Source organism: Bufo bufo, chromosome 10 (genome assembly GCF_905171765.1).
Source record: "Bufo bufo chromosome 10, aBufBuf1.1, whole genome shotgun sequence".
Classification (NCBI taxonomy): Eukaryota; Metazoa; Chordata; class Amphibia; order Anura; family Bufonidae; genus Bufo; species Bufo bufo.
Window position 1 is genome coordinate 106,181,486 of NC_053398.1, and position 22,351 is coordinate 106,203,836.

The window sequence follows — 22,351 nt, forward strand, 5'->3', positions numbered from 1 at the left end:
ATAAAAAGTGTTAAAAAAGTCATGCACACACCAAAATGGAATCAATAAAAACTACAGATTATCTCCCCAAAAAAATGAGCCCTGACATAAATATATAATCATAGCTTTAAAAAAGTAATCTGAGTCAGAATATCAGGATGAAAAGAAAACATTTTTTCCAAAGTTTTTATTTTTTTGGGGGTATTAAACAGAAGAAAAACTATAACCGGTAAGCGTTAATTTTAACGTAAATTAGTTTTCCCTTAGTCTTAACAGCAGCACAAGTGGGGAGTTCTCCCCTGTGAAACTGGTAGGACAGGTGGAATTTTTATTGATAAAAATTTTACTACCAAGCTAATTAAACAATTAACCCACCCCCTATAAAGGGACGCCCACCCTTCTACCAGTGCTTTATCAGCAAGTACACAAAACAAAAATTGGGTGCAAAATTTGTGTGCTGCTGTTAGGACTAAGGGAAAGCAAATTTACGTTAAAATTAACGCTTCCCTTACACCCTAACCAGCAGCACAAGTGGGAACCTAGCAAGGAGCAACAGACAAATTGGGGAGGTCCCACCATTCTCTTTTTTTTTTTTTTTTTAGGAGAGGGCGGCACTGAGAATGGTGCGTCCAAATGCCACTCCCTCAGAGCGCCTAGAATCTAGGCGGTAATGCTTCATAAAGGTGCTGTGGGAGCTCCAAGAAGCTGCAGCACAGATTTATTCTAGTGGAACCAAAATTTTCTCTGCATATGAAGTAGATACTGCCCTTGTACAGTGGGCAGTGAAAAAGGATGGAGGAGCCAACCCCTGAGCTAGAAACGCTTCATGGATTGCCTCTTTTACCCATCTACTTAAAGAGGGTTTAGAGGCTTTTAGACCTTTGCTCTTCCCTGACAAGGACAGCAGGAGGTGTTCGGATCTTATGAAGTCCGCAGTTCTGTTCAGGTAGATTCTGAGATTTCTTGAAATGTCCAAGGAATGGAGGGCTTCTTCCTCCAGAGATGAGGGAGAGGGACATAAAACCGGTAAGATGATGGTCTGGTTAGTATTTCTAAATGATGGCACCTTGGGGACAAAGGTCGGTAGAAACCTCCACAGAACTCTGTCCTGGAGGAAGAGAGTATAAGGCTCAGCGGCTGCCAAGGCCTGAAGTTCTCCAATCCTCTTGGCCAAAGTTATGGCCAGTAGGAATGTGACCTTCAAAGAAAAAAATCTACGGTCCACATTTTCCAAGGGTTCAAAGGGGGGGGGGGATAGCCCCTTCAGAACAACAGATAAATCCCATTCAGGGATAGGTCTCAGGATTCTAGGTTTTAATATTTCGGCTTCTTTGAGGAACCTCCTGAGTAGGGGGTCTTGAGCTAAAGGTCTGCCTAAAAAGGCAGAAAAAGCACTGGTATGTACTCTGAGCATTGACGAGCTTAGACCCTTGTCCAGACCGTCCTGCAGAAACTGTAAAATAGCTGAAAGAGGAGGATCTGAGGGTACTACCTTTTTAACATCACACCACTGGAGGAAAATCTTGTATATACTAGGGTAGGCTTTGTTTGTAGACTCCGTCCTGGAGTGTGAAATGGTTCGCAAGACCTCCGCAGAAAGCCCTCTAGTTTCTAGTAGGGACCTGTCAATCTCCAGGCTGTCAGATTGAGTTTCCTCAGATCTAGGCAGGAACCTGTGTCCTAATACACTAGGTCCTGTGTTAGGGGAAGTCTCCAATATGTGCCCTGACTCATCTTCATGAGCTGGGTGAACCAAAACCTCTTCGGCCAGAAGGGTATTATCGCAATGACCGGGTTCTGGTATTGTTTGATTTTTGTCAATACCCTTGGTATCATGGAAATTGGAGGGAATATGTAAGCCAGCCTGAACCTCCATGTTATGGACAGAGCGTCTATCGCCAGAGAATTGTCCTCCTTGTAGAGGTGTGGCCATCAATTGTCCTCCTTGTAGGTGGCCATCAAGTCAATCTCTGGAGTACCCCACTGGAGAGTGATCTGGGTAAAAACGTCTCTGTTCAATGACTTTTCGCCTGGAACTGGCAGACCCCGATCTGCAACTATGTTGAGATTCCCTCTGATGTGAACAGCCGAAATGTGGGATAGACTGGTTTCTGCCCAAGCAAGAATTAGACCAACTTCCTGGAGGAGAGATTGAGATCTTGTGCCTCCCTGTCTGTTGATGTAAGCGACTACTGTCGTATTGTCCGAGCGGACTCTCACCGCCTTCCCACGGATATGAGCAGCAAAATGGTAGAGAGCGAGACGAACTGCTCTCAATTCTCTCAGATTGGATGAGAGAAGTCTCTCCTGCTGGCTCCAGGTACCTTGTACTGGATTCTCCTCCAGATGGGCTCCCCAACCTAGAAGGGAGGCGTCTGTGGTCAACGTGATCCAACAAGGTTGAATCAAGGACCTCCCATGTGATAGGTTCCTCCACCATCGGAGGGAGGAACGGACTTCGGCTGACAGGGAGTGAGTCTCTGACTGTGCTTATATAGCTGACAGACCCCCCCCCCCTAGCATAGCTTCGCCCCCCCGCCGAAAGTGACCCACGGTCACTACCTTATAATTTAATTAAAAGGGGGCCCCCCAAAATAGGGTATTAATCCTGCCAGGTAAGAACCTGCGAAGGAAGAAAACAAGGGGGGTGCGCGCAGCCAGAAACTAGGTCCGATGTACCGCTCGCCGACCCAGAAGTTGTCATCTGATGCACTTCCGGGTTAGGGCATGCGCGCGCAAACACCGAGCACGGCAAGACGGAGCCTGCGGACAACATGCAGGTGACGACAGCGCCCTCCGCCGAAGTGCTGGGCTGTAACCCACAAGTGCGGGACCTAGCCAGGCAAGTAGACGGGATCTGTGTGCTCCATTCAGGATCAAGGAGGCAGACGCCGCATCCCCGACCGAATATAAAAAAAGGACAAAAAGGGTCCAGGTCTTGGCAGCAAACAAAATATCAATAAGGTAAGAGGCAGGTCCGCCTGAACCTGTCCTAAGTTCACAGGACAGAGAAAAAAGAACTGGAGGGCGGGCGTCCCTTTATAGGGGGTGGGTTAATTGTTTAATTAGCTTGGTAGTAAAATTCCACCTGTCCTACCAGTTTCACAGGGGAGAACTCCCCACTTGTGCTGCTGGTTAGGACGTAAGCGAAATGTGATATCACCATAATTAGGTTGGGTTCACACGAGCGTGTCCGGATTAGTTCCGGATGCGTCCCGGTGTGTTGCGGCAAAACCGCGTGAGTAGGAATGCAATTGCAGTCAGTTTTGACTGCGATTGCGTTCCGATGTTCAGTTTTTATCGCGCGGGTGCAATGTGTTTTGCACGCGCGTGATAAAAAACCGACTGTTGTACCCAGACCCGAACTTCTTCACAGAAGTTCAGGTTTGGGTTCGGTGTTGTGTAGATGTTATTATTTTCCCTTATAACATGGTTATAAGGGAAAATAATAGCATTCTAAAAAACAGAATGCTTAGTAGGTGATCAATTGAGGGTTAAAAAAAAAAAAAAAATTAACTCACCTTCTCCTCTTGTTCGCGTAGTTCTCCCGGTCTTTAGTTCTTTAAAAGATGAACTATGGGCTAAAGGACCTTTGGTGACGTCAGATCACATGCTCCAATCACATGGTCCATCACCGCGGTGATGTACCATGTGATTGGAGCATGTGATCTGACGTCACCAAAGGTCCTTTAGCCCATAGTTCATCTTTTGAGAAGTAAAGAAGAGACAGGGAGCTACGCGAACAAGAGGAGAAGGTGAGTTAATTTTTTTATTTTTTTTTAACCCTCAACTGATCACCTACTAAGCATTCTGTATTCAGAATGCTATTATTTTCCCTTATAACCATGTTATAAGGGAAAATAATACAGTTTATAGACTGTCACCTAGCAACCATGCGTGAAAATCGCACTGCACTTGCTTGCGGATGCTTGCGATTTTCACGCAACCCCATTCACTTCTATGGGACCTGCGTTGCGTGAAAAATGCAGAATATAGAGCATGCTGCGATTTTCACGCAACACATAAGTGATGCGTGAAAATCATCGCTCATCTGAACAGCCCCATTGAAATGAATGGGTCCAGATTCAGTGCGGGTGCAATGCGTTCACCTACCGCATTGCACCCGCGCGGAAATCTCGCCCGTGTGAACGCAGCCTTATACTGCCCTGAAGAATGAAGGTAACAGGTCAGTCTTGCCACTTAATTCTGGAATTCTGTAAAAACAAAACCCATAAAACATTGGTGGAATATATATATTTTTTTTTCAATTCCACCCCATTTGGAATTTTTGCCAGTTTTCCACTACCATATGTGTAGTATACACAGACTTACCACACCTTTATTGTTGTATATTTTGTATTTAAGTCTCTACTTAGATGTTTAATAAGATTCCATGCATTATTTATTCTAATTTTTGTTTTTCTCAGAGTTGCATGATGGTGGTGAAGACTGGGGTTGGATTAGACTATAGCAATTTTCAGGATGCATGCTTTTAGTAAACGATGGGTTCATTTGCTAAAGACTGGGGTTTTACATAACAATCTTAGTAAAAACCTCTGCTAGAAAAGGATGCGGCTAACTTATTAAACAACCCAGGCCACTTAATAAATGTGTCTCGTCTGTGATGTCCGTGTGCTGAAACCTGTGCTAGCTAGGAGCTGGCATAGATTACAGTTATAATTTACTCTAATTTTCTGGTCTTAAAGGGGTTGTGCAGGCAGTATATATTGATGACCTATCCTGAAGATAGGTTATCAATATCTGATTGGCTGTTGGAAGAAGAGGTGGCGCTCCATGCCAGCACTGCTTCCTCTTCATTACACTGTATAATTGCGCAGTGTAATTACATGTACTCGTTCCATTCAAGTGAATAGAACATGTATTTGCAATTACACTGCACTGCCCAGACTTCCGAGACAACAGGCAGTGTAATGAAGAGGAAACAGCGCTCGCATGGAGCACCACCTCCTCTTCAAACAGTTGATTGGTGGGGGTACCAGGTGTCGGACCCCCGCTAATCAGATAGTTCATCAATATACAGTGGCATTTAACAGTTTATTATTACTGTAAATAGTTAAGCAAGTTGAAGATGAAATGATTTCCAAAAGACATATAGTTAAGCATGAACCACACTTTTCAACATTTTAAGCAATATCAGTATATTATTTTGGTTTTGTACAATTTTAGAGGGGAAAAAAGGAAATGATGACTTGCAAAGGTATGAACTCAAGGAGATTTGAGCAGTCAGATAACTATGACTAAGGTCTCAGACTTTAAATAGCCTGTTAGGCTAAGTCTTGTTCAAAATCATTGTTAAGAAAGGTCAGGTAATGCAAATTTCAAAGCTTTATAAATACCCAGACTCCTCTAACCTTGTCCCAAAAACCAGCAGCCAAGGGTTCTTCCAAGTAGCTGACTAACACTCTGAAAATGAAAATGGTTAAGGCCCACAAAACAGGAGAAGGCTATAAAAAGATAGAAAAGCACTTTCAAGTTGCCATTTCTCAGTTCGAAATGTAATTAAGAAATGGCAGTTAACAGGAACACTGGAGGTCAAGAGGAGGTCTAGAAGACTAAGAAAATTTTCAGAGACAGCTGCTCATAGGATTTGCTAGAAAGGCAAATCAGAACCCCTGCTTGACTCCAAGAGACCTTCAGGAAGATTTAGCAGACTCTGGAGTTGTGGTACATTGTTCTACTGTTCAGCGACACCTGCACAAATATGGCCTTCATGGAAGAGTCATCAGAAGACTCTCCTGTATCCCTAACCACAAAATTCAGCATCAGAAGTTTGCAAAAGAACATCTAAAGAAGCCTGATGCATTTTGGAAACAAGTCCTGTGAACCGATGGAGGTTAAAATAAAACTCCTTGGCCACAATAAGCAAAAGTATGTTTGGAGAAAAAAGGGCACATAATTTCATGAAAAGAAGACTGTTCCAACCATTAAGCATGGGGTCGGATCAATCATGCTTTGAGGTTGTGTTGCAGCCAATGGCATGGGAAACATTTCATGGGCAGAGGGTAGAACGGATTCAATGAAATTCCAGCAAATTTTGGATGCAAACATAACCACCAACACAAAAGCTGAAGTTGAAAAGAGGATGGCCTCTACAAATGGATAATGATCCTAAGCATTTCTCAAAATCCACAATAGATGTAAATCTACAATCCTCAAAAGGCACAAGCTGAAGGTTTAACCATGGCCCCCACAGTCCCCTGATCTAAACATCAATTAAAATCTGTGGATGAACATCAAAAGATGGCCCAGGAATCTCATAGAACTGGAAGATTTTTGCAAAGAAGAATAGTTGAAAATTCCTCAAACAAAAAGCATTTACACGCTGTGATACTTGGCAAAGGGGGTACTACTAGGTACTAACCATGCAGGGTGCCCAAACTTTTGCTTAAGGCCCTTTTCTTTTTTGGTTATTTTGAAAATATCAAAGAAATGTAAAAATAAATTTTTGATTAAAATACAAAGGGAATATTCTTCTTTAACTTTATGCCTTTTAGAGATCATTTCATCTTCAACTTGCTTAACCCCTTAAGGACCCACGTCATGAGTTTAAAATGAGATTGCGGCGCTGCTGGGGTTAATCCGCACAGGATGCCGGCTGAAATCATTCAGCCGGCATCCTGTCACAACGCCGGGGGGGGGGGGGTCAAATGACCCCCCCCCTATCGGCGATCGCAGCAAACCACAGGTCAATTCAGACCTGCGGCTTGCTGCGCTTTTGGCTGATTCTGATCCCCGCGGTCCCTTACCGCGGGGATCAAACTTCAAAATGCTGCATATACATTTTTTTCCAACCCCCCTGCACCCCTGAATGGTTTTATGGCGGCGGGTGGTGCATGGGGGGTGTTGCGGGCGGTGCGGCAGGCGGGATGGCGATCCCCCGCCCGCCTCCCCTTATAATCCCCTTATAATCCCCTTAATAATCGTTGGTGTACAGTGGTATACCAGAGTGTCAGCACATTGCTGACACTCTGGTATAAATGGCTGACATCTATGATGCGATGTCAGACGTTTAACCCTTTCCATACAGCGGTCCGTACGGACCGCTGTATGGAAAAAGTTAACAGTAAGAGGGAGCTCCCTCCCTCTCCCATCGGGGGGCTGCTGTGCCTTTGCAGCCCCCCGATGGAGAGAGCCCCCAGACAGCCCCCAGAGAGCCCCGTCCTTACCCTTCCCCGTCTGCGAAGTTCTGACCACTACTGAGCAGACGGGGAAGGTTCCCATGGCAACAGGATGCCGTCTTAGGCATCCTGCTGTCCATGGTGCTGAACAGATCTGTGCTAAAGGCATAGATCTGTTCAGACAAAGTGTAAGCAAAATACAGTACAGTACAATATATATTTTACTGTACTGTATTATACAGACATCAGACCCACTGGATCTTCAAGAACCAAGTGGGTCTGGGTCAAAAAAAAAGTTAAAAAAAGTGAAAAAAAAATAGTAAAAATCAAAGAACACATTTATCACTGATTAAAAAAGAAAAAAAGAAAATTCTCTACACATGTTTGGTATCGCCGCGTCCGTAACGACCTGATCTATAAAACGGTCATGTTACTTTACCCGAACGGTGAACGCCACAAAAATAAAAAATAAAAAAGTATGATGAAATTTAAATTTTGCCCACCTTACTTCCCAAAAAAGGTAATAAAAGTGATCAAAAAAGTTGCATGTACGCCAAAATTGTAACAATCAAACCGTCATCTCATCCCACAAAAATCATACCCTACCCAAGATAATCGCCAAAAAACTGAAAATACTATGGCTCTCAGACTATGGAGACACTAAAACATGATTTTTTTTGTTTCAAAAATAAAATCATTGTGTAAAACTTACATAAATAAAAAAAAAGTATACATATTAGGTATTGCCGCGTCCGTATCGACCGGCTCTATAAAAATATCACATGAGTTAACCCCTCAGGTGACCACCGTAAAAAAATTAAAATAAAAACGGTGTAAAAAAAGCCATTTTTTGTCATCTTACGTCACAAAAAGTGTAATAGCAAGCGTTCGAAAAGTCATATGCACCCCAAAATAGTGCCAATAAAACAGCCATCTCATCCTGCAAAAAATGAGACCCTACTTAAGATAATTGCCCAACAACTGAAAAAACTATGGCTCTTAGGCTATGGAGACACTAAAACTTTTTTTGTTTTAAAAATGAAATCATTGTGTAAAACTTACATAAATAAAAAAAATTGTATACATATTAGGTATCGCTGCGTCTGTGACAACCTGCTCTATAAAATTACCACATGATCTAACCTTTCAGATGAATGTTGTAAATAACGAAAAAAAAAACGGTGCCAAAAAAGCTATTTCTTGCTACCTTGCCTCACAAAAAGTGTAATATAGAGCAACTAAAAATCATATGTACCCTAAACTAGTACCAACAAAACTGCCACCCTATCCGTAGTTTCTAAAATGGGGTCACTTTTTTGGAGTTTCTACTCTAGGAGTGCATCAGGGGGGCTTCAAATGGTACATGGTGTCAAAAAAAACCAGTCCAGCAAAATCTGCCTTCCAAAAACCATATGGCATTTCTTTCCTTCTGCGCCCTGCCGTGTGCCCGTACAGCAGTTTACGACCACATATGGGGTGTTTCTGTAAACTACAGAATCCAGGCAATAAATATTGAGTTTTGTTTGGCTGTTAACCCTTGCTTTGTTACTTGAAAAAAAATATTAAAATGGAAAATCTGCCAAAAAAGTGAAATTTTGAAATTGTATCTCTATTTTCCATTAAATCTTGTGCAACACCTAAAGGGTTAACAAAGTTTGTAAAATCAGTTTTGAATACCTTGAGGGGTGTAGTTTCTTAGATGGGTTCACTTTTATGGAGTTTCTACTCTAGGGGTGCATCAGGGGGGCTTCAAATGGGACATGGTGTAAATAAACCAGTCCAGCAAAATCTGCCTTCCAAAAACCAAACGGCGCACCTTTCACTCTGCGCCCCGCTGTGTGGCCGTACAGTAGTTTACGGCCACATATGGGGTGTTTCTGTAAACGGCAGAGTCAGGGCAATAAAGATACAGTCTTGTTTGGCTGTTAACCCTTGCTTTGTTAGTGGAAAAAATGGGTTAAAATGGAAAATTAGGCAAAAAAATGAAATTCTCAAATTTCATCCCCATTTGCCAATAACTCTTGTGCAACACCTAAAGGGTTAACAAAGTTTGTAAAATCTGTTTTGAATACCTTGAGGGGTGTAGTTTATAGAATGCAGTCATTTTTGGGTGGTTTCTATTATGTAAGCCTCGCAAAGTGACTTCAGAGCTGTAGTGGTCTCTAAAAATTGGGTTCTTGTGAATTTCTGAAAAAAGATTTGCTTCTAAACTTCTAAGCCTTGTAACATCCCCAAAAAATAAAATATCATTCCTAAAATAATTCAAACAGGAAGTAGACATATGGGGAATGTAAAGTCATCACAATTTTTGGGGGTATTACTATGTATTACAGAAGTAGAGAAACTGAAACTTTAAAATTTTCAAATTTTTCAAAATTTTTGGTAAATTAGGTCTTTTTTTATGCAAAAAATAATAATTTTTTGGACTTCATTTTACCAGTGTCATGAAGTACAATATGTGACGAAAAAAAAACCTCAGAATGGCCTGGATAAGTCAAAGTGTTTTAAAGTTATCACCACTTAAAGTGACACTGGTCAGATTTGCAAAAAATGGCCAAGTCCTTAAGGTGAAATAGGGCCGAGTCCTTAAGGGGTTAACTGTTCACAATAACGGTAACAGTAATTTTGCATGCCACTGTATACTGCCTTTGAAACCCCTTTAATTATTGTAAATGTGTTAAGTTGTGGGAGCCTTGGCTCCACCCAGTGAGAAAGGCAAAAAGTTGCAAAATGTTTGTGCAAGAATCTGCTATGCCAGAAAACTGGCGTATTGTCTTTTAAAATGACCCCCATAAACTTTTTGAGTTGGTTGATCTCCTATATTGATAATATTAATTTTTCCTTTTTTTTTTTCCAATCCTAAAATAAACCTTTTCCAACAGATTTGCACTGTGAATTTTTTTGAGACAAAAAAGCCTGAAAATCTACCTGTCTCAGCAGTTTTGTATTTTTTTGCATTTATGAGGCATTATTGCTGATATATTGTGTTTGATATTTTTGTATGACTTGTGTTTATTTTGCTCCCCTGTAATGTCACTTCCTCGGTACAGCAGTATAAGGGAAAATACAGTACATTGGAAAAAAAGAAAAATCCGGCAAAAATACCATTAAAAACACAACACATATTGTCACTTGCATTTTTTTCAAGTAGGGCAAAAAAAATGGATGTCTATGGAACAAAAACACAGACAATGAGAACAAAAACACCACAATGTGAGCATGCTATAATTAGAAAAATGCAATTAGTCCAACAAACGCACTTCAATGGTAAATAAAGGCCACTATAAAAACTGCCTGTTTGTTCTGCATTAACCAATGTGTGAGACCATATAGTCTTCTGTCTTTTTTTAACTAAGACATTGTGGTGTAAATGTAGACATGTGTGAAATGTTTTGTAATGCGTTTTGATGCGTTTTTCACACGCTTGATAAAAAACTGAAGGTTTACAAACAACATCTCCTAGCAACCATAAGTGAAAAATGCATTGCACCCGCACTTGCTTGCGGATGCAATGTGTTTTTCACTGAAGCCCCATTCACTTCTGTGGGGCCAGGGCTGCGTGAAAAATATAGAACATGCTGCGTTTTTCACACAACGCAGAACGGATGCGTGAAAAAAAAGCTCATGCACACAGACCCATTGAAATGAATGGGTCCGGATTAGTGCGGGTGCTATGCTTTAACGTCACGCAATGCACCCGCTCAGAAAATTCGCTTGTGTGAAAGAGGCCTTATCTGGCGTCTTCAGTGTTCAGTGGAATGCTGAATATGGATTCTTAGTTACATACAGCTTTCTAACAAATATTAACACATTTTCCTAATCAAGCTGATTACAAAAGTAGACTCACTGTTTCTACACATTCACTTTACGCCCAATCTGCCCTTTATAAAAAAAATATCCCATTGAAAAACCCCTTTAACCCCTTCTCACCACTCGAATTACATTGGCGATGAGTGGTACAAGGCTGCCGCACACTAGTTCCTATGGAGAACATGCCTGTGGAGCAACATAGTGTAATCCTAATAGATACCAATGCTAATGCATTGGTGTCTATGAGAGAACTTCCCTAGGGGAACTATTAAAAAGTGTATAAAAAAAAAAAAAGGAGAACGTTTTAAAAAATATTAATAAATCTAAAAATTCTAATCACCCCCTTGCCCCAAAATTTAAAAAGAAATACCTAAACAATTTAAAAAATAAACATCACAGGCATCACCACATGCGAAACACCCATAATTTTAAATATAAAAATATTTATCTCAAAAGGAAAACGGTGAAACGGAAAAAGAGTCAAAATGGCTGATTCTCCGTTTTTTGGTCACTTCAGCTCTCACAAAAAAATTGAATAAAAAGTCATCAAAATGTAATTCACATTCATTGGTATCAATGAAAGGTACAGATCGCCCCCACAAAAAAATGAGCCCTTAAAGTTATGGGGGTCAGAATAATGTGATGCAGAACTAAACTATATATATATAAAAAAAAAATCATACAGATGTGATATTGTTGTAATTGTACTGACCTGGAGAATGAAAGTAACAGGTCAGTTTTACCTGCATAGGAAACACTCTTGAAACAAAACCCATAAAACTGTGGCGGAATTGTGTTTTTTCCCCCCCCAACTCCCATTACATTGTATGCAACTTTAAATGGTGCCATTAGAAAGTACAACTTTTCCTGCACAAAACAAGCTCTCATATGGATGAATGAATGAAAAAATGAAAAAAGTTATGGCTTTGGGAAAGCTGGGAGTAAAAAACAAAAACAAACAAAACAAAACTGAAAATCACCTGGTACTGAAAGGGTTAAAGTTCCTCTGATTACAATAGATACATTGATTTTGTGCATAGCTACATATTGATAGTTTACTCATATTTCAGTCATTCAATGGGTTAGCATTTGTTCCACATCATGTGCTGATCATTAATTATGATTTAAAGCAGTTCAAGCAATCAACATTTCTTGTAAGTTCCTTTGGACATTTCATATTTCATGACATTGACTAGATTGGACGCTGACAATATAAATTTATTCTAATAGTTTCTTAAAGCTAAGCCAAGGGGCTCTTGCATAAGCAATGGTCCATCATCTTCATATCTTAAAGGTAATAAATTTGATATTATTACTCACGTACAAAATCTAATAGACGTAGCATGATGTAATTTCACCTGTATGACACTTTTATTGTAGATTTTTTCAGATTTTTTTTTGCAACTACTACTGTATATAAGTATCTCTTTTCTCTACTAAACAGGTTGCTATGGCCTAGATTTTTTTTTCCAGTTTCTTCTTTTTCTTGCTTCTTCCAAATTTCCACCAAAAAAGTATTTATCTTTCGTTTTGATATGGGTACATATTGTAGTGCAATTTCGCAGCCATTTTTTTTTTACTGTAAGTAAACCTAAAATACACACAGGGGATGAAGAAACATAGCAAATTGTCTTAAAAAAATCATTTCCATTTTGTGTATATAGGTCCTATGCAGAGCAATGTGCACTAAACATGTTCTGTCTTCATACACGTTCACACAGTGTGCAGTCTGACATTCAGCATAAACCATTCCTGTCTTCCAAATAAGAGGACTGTTCTTTGTAGTCTAACTTGTTTATTGGTCAGCAGGTTGTTGTCACGAGGGTATCAAGAGCCATGTCTGACTCCGTTATACCCGGGGTCAGGAAGTCGCAGCGGGTGGCTGCGCGCTCTATATCTAAAGATCACGTTGTTTTTTAGTGATTGTTTTCTGTGTTTGCCTTGCTATCCTTTTTGTCTCTCTCAGGGATCCGTAGCTTCTCCTCCTCAGCTGTTTCTTGTCTGCCACTCCCTACCTCCTTATATTCTCCCCTCACACTTCTCTAGTTGCCAGTTATAGAGCTTCCTGCCTGGACATCTATACTGACCCACTGGAGTGGTGAATCCTGCTTGTCGTTCCTGAGTGCTACCCTCCGGATCCCTGTTGGGCTTATTGTTGTCTCCTGTTGTCGTCCACCTGGGAATATATGTTGAGTCTGTGTTGTCTGTCCTCCCCTTGGTGTTTTCCCTTAGAGTTAGTGGTGCGGACTAGTGTTCCCATCGCCCTGTTCACTACCTAGGGCTCAGCTCAGGGAAAGCCAGGGCTTTAGGCACGTGATCGGCGTACGAGTGAGGAACCCGTCTAGGGACGTCAGGGCAGCCAGGTGCCAGCCGCCAGGTGAGTCAGGGGTCACCATCTTCCCTCTCACTTGGGCAGGGCCTTCCTCGTTCCCTCCCTCTGTGTCACGTATGTGATAACCACGCCGACCGTGATAGTTGTACTCTCTGCGCGGTGCGCATGAGTGAGAGATTGTACATTTGATTGGTAAAACTACAAGAATACAAATAGCAAGTATAAGTATAAAGTATAGATAGCATGTACTATAACATTTGCATTAACACTGAAAGCACATGGTAAAATGGCTGCCTATACATAGGATTACATGTCTAGCTAACAGTAGTAACAACTCCCTGACTAACAATTACAACTAGCTGAACAGTTCTGCACAACTTCATGTCCCTGAAGCAAAGGTAGATCTCTCACCTGATATGCTTATACAAGCATGGTGGAGTTTGAGAAGGAGATATGCAAAATGATAGCTCTGTTGATGTGTCCTGGAAATTGGAGGCTTCTCTCTCCCAGGATGCTTTGCACTCCAACAATGCAATGCACCACCCACAATTCAGTAGTATTGTAACAGGAAAAACAAAGTGTAATACAACTTAACACCGCTAGATGGTGCTATAACCACACTAAATACTTGAGAAATACAAAGACTGAGGCAGACGTGATCTGTAATAATTCTCTAACTCAGCTGGGAAGAACAAAACGATTGTAGTTGCTGGTCCATGGTAACACGCACTCAACTCTATCTATATTTGTTTTGGATGCATCCTAGAATTGTATGTACTTTTGTAGCTGTATACCACAGTGCTTGGAAATACTTAAAAACGTATTCCCTCAGTAGGAAAAACGTATAGAAACAGCATCAGACTGGCCCACCAGAGTTCCACAGGATCCTCTGGTGGGTCTAAGATCTGATACCATAATGGGCCCCAAAGGTCTAGAAAAAAAAACCTTTGGAGCTGCCTTTGTAGTTTGTAGCCAGTAACTTGCCACTAGGGTCTAATTCTTTGACCGTGCTTGGAAACTCTTAAAAATGTATTCCCTCTGTAAGAAGATGAAATCCAACATATCATCCTATAATGGTAAACTTAAAGGGTTTCTACCACTTCGTTTTTACATATTTAGCTGTCAGACACTAGCGATCCGCTAGTGTCTGCTCTACCGAACCATCCTAATATAACAGCTTATTGTCCTGCCGTTTCGCTAAAAAACGAACTTATATAGATATGCTAATGAGCCTCTAGGTGCTATGGGGGCGTCATTAGCACCTAGAGGCTCGGTCTACCTTCACAAAATGCCGCCGCCCAGCGCGTCCCTCCAGCCCGCCCATCTCCTCCGGAATGCGATCCTCCCTGTGAGCCAGCGGACGAATTTCGCGCATGCGCCGTGCGCGTCTGTATTCGGCGCATGCGCAGTGAATGTCTGACCGCTTTCTGCACAGACATCTCCACTGCGCCTGTTCCTCGGAGCACTATGACGTCATTGGCGCAGGCGCAGTGGAGATGTCTGAGCAGGGAAGCGGTCAGACATTCACTGCGCATGCGCCGAATACAGACGCGCACGGGGAGGATCGCATTCCGGAGGAGATGGGCGGGCTGGAGGGACGCGCTGGGCGGCGGCAGTTTGTGAAGGTAGACCGAGCCTCTAGGTGCTAATGACGCCCCCATAGCACCTAGAGGCTCATTAACATATCTATATAAGTTCGTTTTTTAGCGAAACGGCAGGACAATAAGCTGTTATATTAGGATGGTTCAGTAGAGCAGACACTAGCGGATTGCTAGTGTCTGAAAGCTAATTAGGTGAAAACGAAGTGGTAGAAACCCTTTAACCTTTAATCATGTGTAAGTTAAAAGTACATAAAGAGCTGAAGGAGATTAAAAAGTGTGTTTTAATCTCCTTGAGCTCTTTATTAACTTTTAAATTTACAAATGATTAAAGGTTAAGTTTTACATTATAGGGTGATATGTTGGATTTCAACTTCTTACAGAGGAAATACAGTGAGTGTGTGTCCCTTTGTAGCTGCTACGTGGCATTGACTCTTGCTTCTCACTGTATATTACAGCATACCAGAACATTTAGGTCTTTCACTTGATGTGCTTCCCCAAATATTCCTGTTCCAAAACCTAAAGATTAAAATTTGACAAGAGTTACGCTCAATAAATGTAGTCTCTGCTGAATTTCTTCTACTGAGTAACAAAGAAGTTAGTCAGATTCTTTGGTAGAAATGCCATCTCAAAACCCTACAAAAATGTCATGGACCCTAACTATTCTACAGATAAGAAATTTGAGATTTATACAAAAAAAAAAATCTAAAACATTTTTTTTTTGTGGCTAATTGAATTCTTTATATTTTGGACAAATTGTTTCCGGAAAACACTACTTTTGAAGGGTCATCTGTTTAACATATATCTCCTGAAGTTTTGTGGCCAATAAGCTTCTCAGGCTATTAACTTTGTTCACATTAGATATAATAGATGATAGATAGATAGATAGATAGATAGATAGATAGATAGATACCGTATTTTTCACCCTATAAGATGCACTGGCCCATAAGACGCACCTAGGTTTTAGAGGCGGACAATAAGAAAAAAATATTTTTCATTAGACCTCAGATCATACCTCAGCTAATCAGACCTCAGCTCAGACCCCAATGTGAATGACCCCCCAATCAGACCTCAACAGCCACTATTGCCTCATATCAGTCCTCAGTATCCCCATTGCCTCTCATATTGGCCCCCAGCAGCCCCCATTGCCTCTCATTTTGGCCCCCAGCAGCCCCCATTGCCTTTCATTTTGGCCCCCAGCAGCCCCCATTAACTCATATCAGCCCCTATTGCCTCATGTTTAATAAAATAAATAAACCACTTACCTCTCCTGCTCCTGGACGTGGCCTCTCCTCACTTCCCCCTGCTGTCGACTGTGCTGTGAACCAGCGTGCACAGCGTGAGGTCACAGAGCGCCCTCACGCTGTACGCAGCCACTGCACAGCCAACAGCCGAGGACCAGGAAGTGGTGAGTACAGAGCCTTCACCGTTTCCTGGTCCTCCGGTACTAATGAACGTTCCATAATGGAAGCGCTCATTAGTATTTGCCCCATAAGACGCAAGGGCATTTGCCCCCCACTTTTGGGGGGGGGAAATGCATCTTATGGGGCAAAAAATACAGTAGATAGATACACTGACAAGCAAAAGAGTAACAATGTTTTGAAGTTTTGACTTTCAGGCTCCATATCTCACCATCCACTACAGCTTCGAACGTGAGACATTTTATAGAGAATCATCTTGGCTATCTCATACATAAATTGGACTTGCAACTATTTAGCAAATGAATAGTTATGCAGATTCTTGTCATGTAACTGCATTGTTACAGTTTTGCGCCTAAAATTCTAAATTTAAAATTGTATTATTTTGTTAGTATTTTGTAAATCCACCTTTGGCTTTTAACACTGCCTGAATCCTTCTGGGAATGCTCTCAATCATATTCAAGCATGTCTCGACCGAAATCCGTTCCCAGGTCTCTTCTACACGTTCCCAATGTTGGTGCATACTGGTCGACTCACTTAGGTACGAATACAGCTTTTTGTTCAACTCCACCCACAAGTGTTCGATTCGTTTGAGGTCTGTGGACTGTGGAGGGCAATCTAGCACCTCCACTTCATTGTCATTGAACCATTTCTTCATCAATCTCAACATATGCTTCGGGTCGTTGTCCTGCTGGAACACTATGTTGTTCCTTTCATACCCATAGTAATCGATTGTACGAAGTATCTTATCTTGTGGGATAGCTCAGTATTGAGACCACTATCGATCCTGGTCAAGTGTCCAACGCCTTTGGCTGTGAAACAACCCCATATCATTAGGCTTCCTCCACCGAACTTGACAGTTCCTACAATTTCTGGATCCGTTAGCACCCTTTTCCCTTGTTTCTTCCAGACCCATTTGCACCCATCAGAGCCCAGTCTATTGACTTTCGTCTCATCTCTCCAAATCCCCAGTTTCCAATTTTCTACTGTACACCGTTCATACTTGTTTACAAACTCGAGCCGACGCTTCTTATAATGATATTTAAGTCGAGGATTCTTCAACTTTTTTCGGCCCACTATTCCAGATATGTGTAATGCGGGTCACACGGTGCTTGCATAGATATCTGTGATCTCACTATTATAAAGCATACAAGCCACCTCCACTGCCATGTTTATTGCTCCAGAACTGATAGACCTTGTGATGAGCCGACTTGTTGAGTCATATTTTGCCTGGACATCCACCTCTTGGCTTTGGAATGGATGGACAGACTTCATTTCATATTCTTGCAACTGTCATGGTGCTCACATGATGCAGTTTGGCAATTTTCTTGGCCGAGATATTGCTATTGATGAGCTGGATGATGCTCTCTCTCTTTTCTTGGGAAATCTTCTTCATGGCTGCTACTCAATTCGAACCAGTGACCTTTCGCTTGGGGATCAACCTAATAACACACTGAGCTATTAGGGAATGAGAGAGCAGGTTGTAATTTGTAGATATAGAAGAAAAAGATTGTTCCACCACCAGGAGCAAAACGGTATCATGCAGTTACATGAAAAGAATCTGCATAACTAATCATATGCTAAATAGTTGCAAGTCCAATTCATGTATGAGATAGCTAAGATGATTGTCTATAAAATGATGGTAGTTTCACGTTCAAAGCTGTAGTAGATGGTGAGATATGGAGCCTGAAAGTAAAAAGTTCAAAATATTGCTACCCTTTTGCTTGTCAGTGTAAATAAAAAACAAAATCGAGGCCGTACTCCAAAAAAAAGTAAAGATGGGTAGTGGACCATCTTCATTTACACCTCGCAGTGTTTTGGCCTTACTCATTGAGGCCTTTGCCAAGTAAGGCTGAAACGTTGTATGCGGTGAATTAAGAGGGTCCACTACCCATCTTCAATTATTTGGAATGCGGCCTCATTTTTGTTTTTGGATTATCCATTGAACCTATTGCCTAGGGTCCGGGAGGGTTTGCACCCATTTTCTCTCAACTCTGACAGTGCTGCTATGTTTTCATCTTTTTAGAAAGATAGATGGATAGATATGAGATAGTTATGTAATAGATATGAGAGCGATAGCAAGATGTTAACACTTTTTTAGGGTCAGTGCATTTTCAATAGTAAATCATTGATATTCTGTTTTCGGTGATGTTAATTGCCTCCCCTCACACAAATCATTAACATCATCACAAGTGAATGTTTAGTTTTGTGGAAAAAAATTTAATTTCCAGAAACAATCAATAAGATCACCTTCATTTTGAAGGGGGGCATTGCAAAGCAATCCCTTGCAGGCAGACTAGATAAAATCATTATGTAGCGCTATTAGTTACTGTGGCCGAATGTAACCAAAATGAAATTTATTCTGCATCTGCCAGTCCAAACTGCGTCTAATTAAATTATATAGAGTAATGTTGTGACATTCATGGACTGGGGGAATGTATCCTTTTATTCAGCATTTACTATGTACTGTGTCTTACTGCTCAGTGCATTTGGACATATAGAAGCTAGGTTTTCCTAAGTGTTTTAAATGAGAACGTTAAAAGAAACTTTAGTTCATGCGCAACTGCAGGAAAATACAGAAACATAGTATGGTGGTATTCTTACTGTACATACTGTATGCAAAATTATGGATTTCAGTATGCTATGGTGCACACAGGCTTTTCACCTTATTATTGGCCAGTATTTTGTATCTTACAAGAAGTTACTTTTCCTTGACGATCAGTTGTTTGAAGAGGCCATGAAGCTCCGGTGAGCACTGTGGCCTTCTTTCAGTTTACCAAGCACAGCACCATTAATTGTATAGTGGTTATGCTTGATATTACAGCTCTGGTTCCTTCCCTCTTAATAAATCTATTGTTTTTTATGAATCCACTAAGCTACTGTCACGATAGGTAGGTAAGCGGGGAAATAACCAAACACAGGAAAACAAACAGAACAAATGACTAGGCCCAAATGCTAGGGAGAAAAGGGTCACCTCCTAGCGATCCCTAAAAGCTTTCCCTAAACTGCTGTGCCCATGTGCATACCCTTATGGTGGATATGCACATGCCCTCGTGCCTAAACCTAAACACCCTGGGCAAACCCTAAGCAGCAGGGAAAAGGGAAGAGGCAACCTGCTTCTTCAAACCAGGAGGAAGCAAGCGTCTCCCTGGAGGCCTAGATAAAACACACAAAGAGAAATAACGGAGAGGACTTATATTGAGCAGAGCTGGAGCAGACAATCCACCACACATCAAGAGCTCCCAGGAAAGAACTATAACCCGCACAGGCCACTGGGGAAGGAGAGATAAATAGCCTCAATAACAATGAAACCCAGTACACCTGAGGGAAGGTGGATCCAGCTCAAACCCAAATCAAAACAAACAGAACAGTCAGACATGTGCAGCCAGTCTGACAGACCTCTGCACATTCACAGGGCAAGGCGTGACAGCTACATACTCTTTTATTTCTTTACAAAAGTGACTTTTGCAAAAAAGTGTCTTAAACACCTAAATGTGGCACATGGCATGTAAACCAGTCTGGCATAATATGAATAGTATATAGTACAATAGTACATATATAGAGCCAGACAAGGGGAGATGTGTCGTCTTGGTAGCTCCCCTTTGGCTTCTCCCAAAATGATTTAGCTTGACTGTCAGATCTCTCCCAAGAAGTTGGCATTCTTTAGTGAATAAAGGACTGCCTTGGTGGAAAGGGCATGGCTTAAGATATGACACTGTGTGCCAAAATTGGGTCAAAATGGAACAAAGTAAGCCAACCACAATACAAATCCCTCAAAATAAGAGAATACTACTTACTCACCCGCACATTACTTACAAACAACACTCACACATTCTGCCAGGTTTGAGCAATGGTAATCTGACCATTCCTAAAGGTACCATAGTCCTCCATATTTCTGCATTAACCTTCTACTGAATCCTTATTGCCAGTAGCTCCTAAATACACCCTGATGGTATTCAAAAGGTCCTGATCTTCCATAGAAGGAGACCAGTACTGTAAGATAACATGTGATAGTAGGGGGACTATGCTATGGCTTTGAATTTAAGCCTTGGATCTTCAAATTTCACCTCTGTACAGTCCCCATACCATCTCAGATTTGTGAGGGATGTCATTCCTTATTCATCAGAAGATGAGAATTAACCAAATTGTTCCAGTGAGTTAGGGACCTTTTGCATAGGCAATGAAAATAGGAACGTTCATTTCTTATCGTTGCCCACTCACTAAATGATTTCTGCTATATGGGGATGAATGATCATTACTACAATCATTTGTCCAAATACTATACAGTTTCATTGTTTGTTGGCAGCACATCCAGTTTACACAGGGCAATGTGTTGCCATCAAATAAGAATTTTTTGTGCGATATAAAAGATACGATCAGGTGATTGGTGGCAAATTGACATGGCCCTGTCATCGGGACTAACTGTTTGCATGAACTTTCATTGCCAATAATTAGCCCAAACCTCGGCCTATGTAATAGAATCTTTAGCGAAGACTGACCCTTTTTTATTGTTGCTTGAAGCTCCTGTGAATACAAAATCTGGAACAGGGCCCCTATTTCCCATGTTCTGTTAAAATTAATAATGTCTCCCTATGTAGCAGATGTGCTTCTGGGTACATAGGAAGGGCATAATCTACTTACGCTCCTGGCACTTGACTTCTCTACCCTTATGGTTTTGCAACATACAGTAGGTTGATTAAAAAAATAGGATCTTTGAGCTAAAATCTCAGGGGTGGCAGCTGTATGGAGAGCATGTATTTACAGAGGGTTGCCTCCATACAGTTGCATATTTGGAAGCACTGCTGTGTTTGGCCATATGGACCTCATAGTGGATGTTCCTAACTTGAGACTCTACCTCTCCTCTGCCTAAATTTAAAAACTGCTTGAAAAAGGTCTTAGTCCTTTCGAATGTAGTCATGAAAACATGTGAGTTTGGGATGTGTTTCTTATATTTTTTTTTTATCATCTGCACACTCACAGTTTTCTTTGCTCCAGATCTAAAAATGAGTGTGGGGTGCTTTGGTCTGATTGACTAAGCTTTGCAGAGTATATTTAAAGGGGTTAGCCACTTTTATGTAATTTCTTGTTCCTGTGCAGTATGTTATGTATTGTTTCTGATCTATAAATTACATTTCTTCCTGCTTTGCTGTCTTTTATGTTTGGAGCAGTCCAGCTGTAAACAGTGGCTCTGCTAGTTTTCAGCACTGCGGCACGTTCTTATCACGTCCTACAGTGCATGGCTAGCCAAGTTCATGGTCTGTCTGTCCCCTGTGCTCCTTCATCCCATTACATATGTGAGAATGATTCTCTGCTCTAGTATTTTTAGCCCACCAGCAGCGCCTGCGCAGTCAGGCAGCCTCCTCCACAACCAGCTGACCTGCATGAGGCCAGCAGTCAGCACTGGAGGCTGCGTGACTGCGAAGGAGACACCGGCTTGGTTAGGGGGCTGGGGAGAAGGAGCCCAGGGGACAGGCCATGAACATATCATCAGTGATGTGTATTGTGGGTCAGAACCAACTGTCCAGGATCACATGCACAATGAACGGCACGTGATCCTGTACCAATGAGGAAGCTGAATGAGGGCACCACGTGACCAGGAACCAGATTGCTGGCTTGGTAGGAAATTTGTAATGAGTGTTATTTACAAAGTTATTAAACACAGCAAGAGGGAACGTGAAATACAAAAGTCCAGTCTTGGAATACCCCTTTAATTGCATAAATCTGTTCCATTGTATCTTGTTGGCTCCAATGTCAACAACCAGCAAAATGCAATTACAAGGCTTTGTGTTTTGGTAAGTCTGCAAGTCGCGAATGCGGTTTGGAAACCTGACTTAGGTATTTCTGAAACTCATTAGTCCTTTATTTCTTGCAGGTGCTTTTCTAATCCCATACACACTATTCCTAATCATTGCCGGAATGCCACTATTCTACATGGAATTAGCTCTGGGACAATATAACAGAGAAGGCGCTGCCACAGTATGGAAGATTTGTCCCTGTTTCAAAGGCAAGTATTTTGCTTTATTCTTTTTCATCAGTTTAACTATACAAGAGGATTATCTGAAGGTCTGCATTTTA

At 41.5% G+C, this 22,351-nt stretch overlaps 1 protein-coding gene across 1 annotated transcript in view; it reads left to right on the plus strand.

Annotated features, from left to right (window-relative positions):
• Positions 1–22,351, plus strand: part of SLC6A2 (solute carrier family 6 member 2) — a 185,840-nt gene that overhangs the window by 54,266 nt on the left and 109,223 nt on the right. Inside the window, exon 3 of the mRNA XM_040409097.1 lies at positions 22,149–22,280. Within this exon, the coding sequence (XP_040265031.1) occupies positions 22,149–22,280 (132 nt within the window). The remainder of the gene's footprint in view (positions 1–22,148; positions 22,281–22,351) is intronic.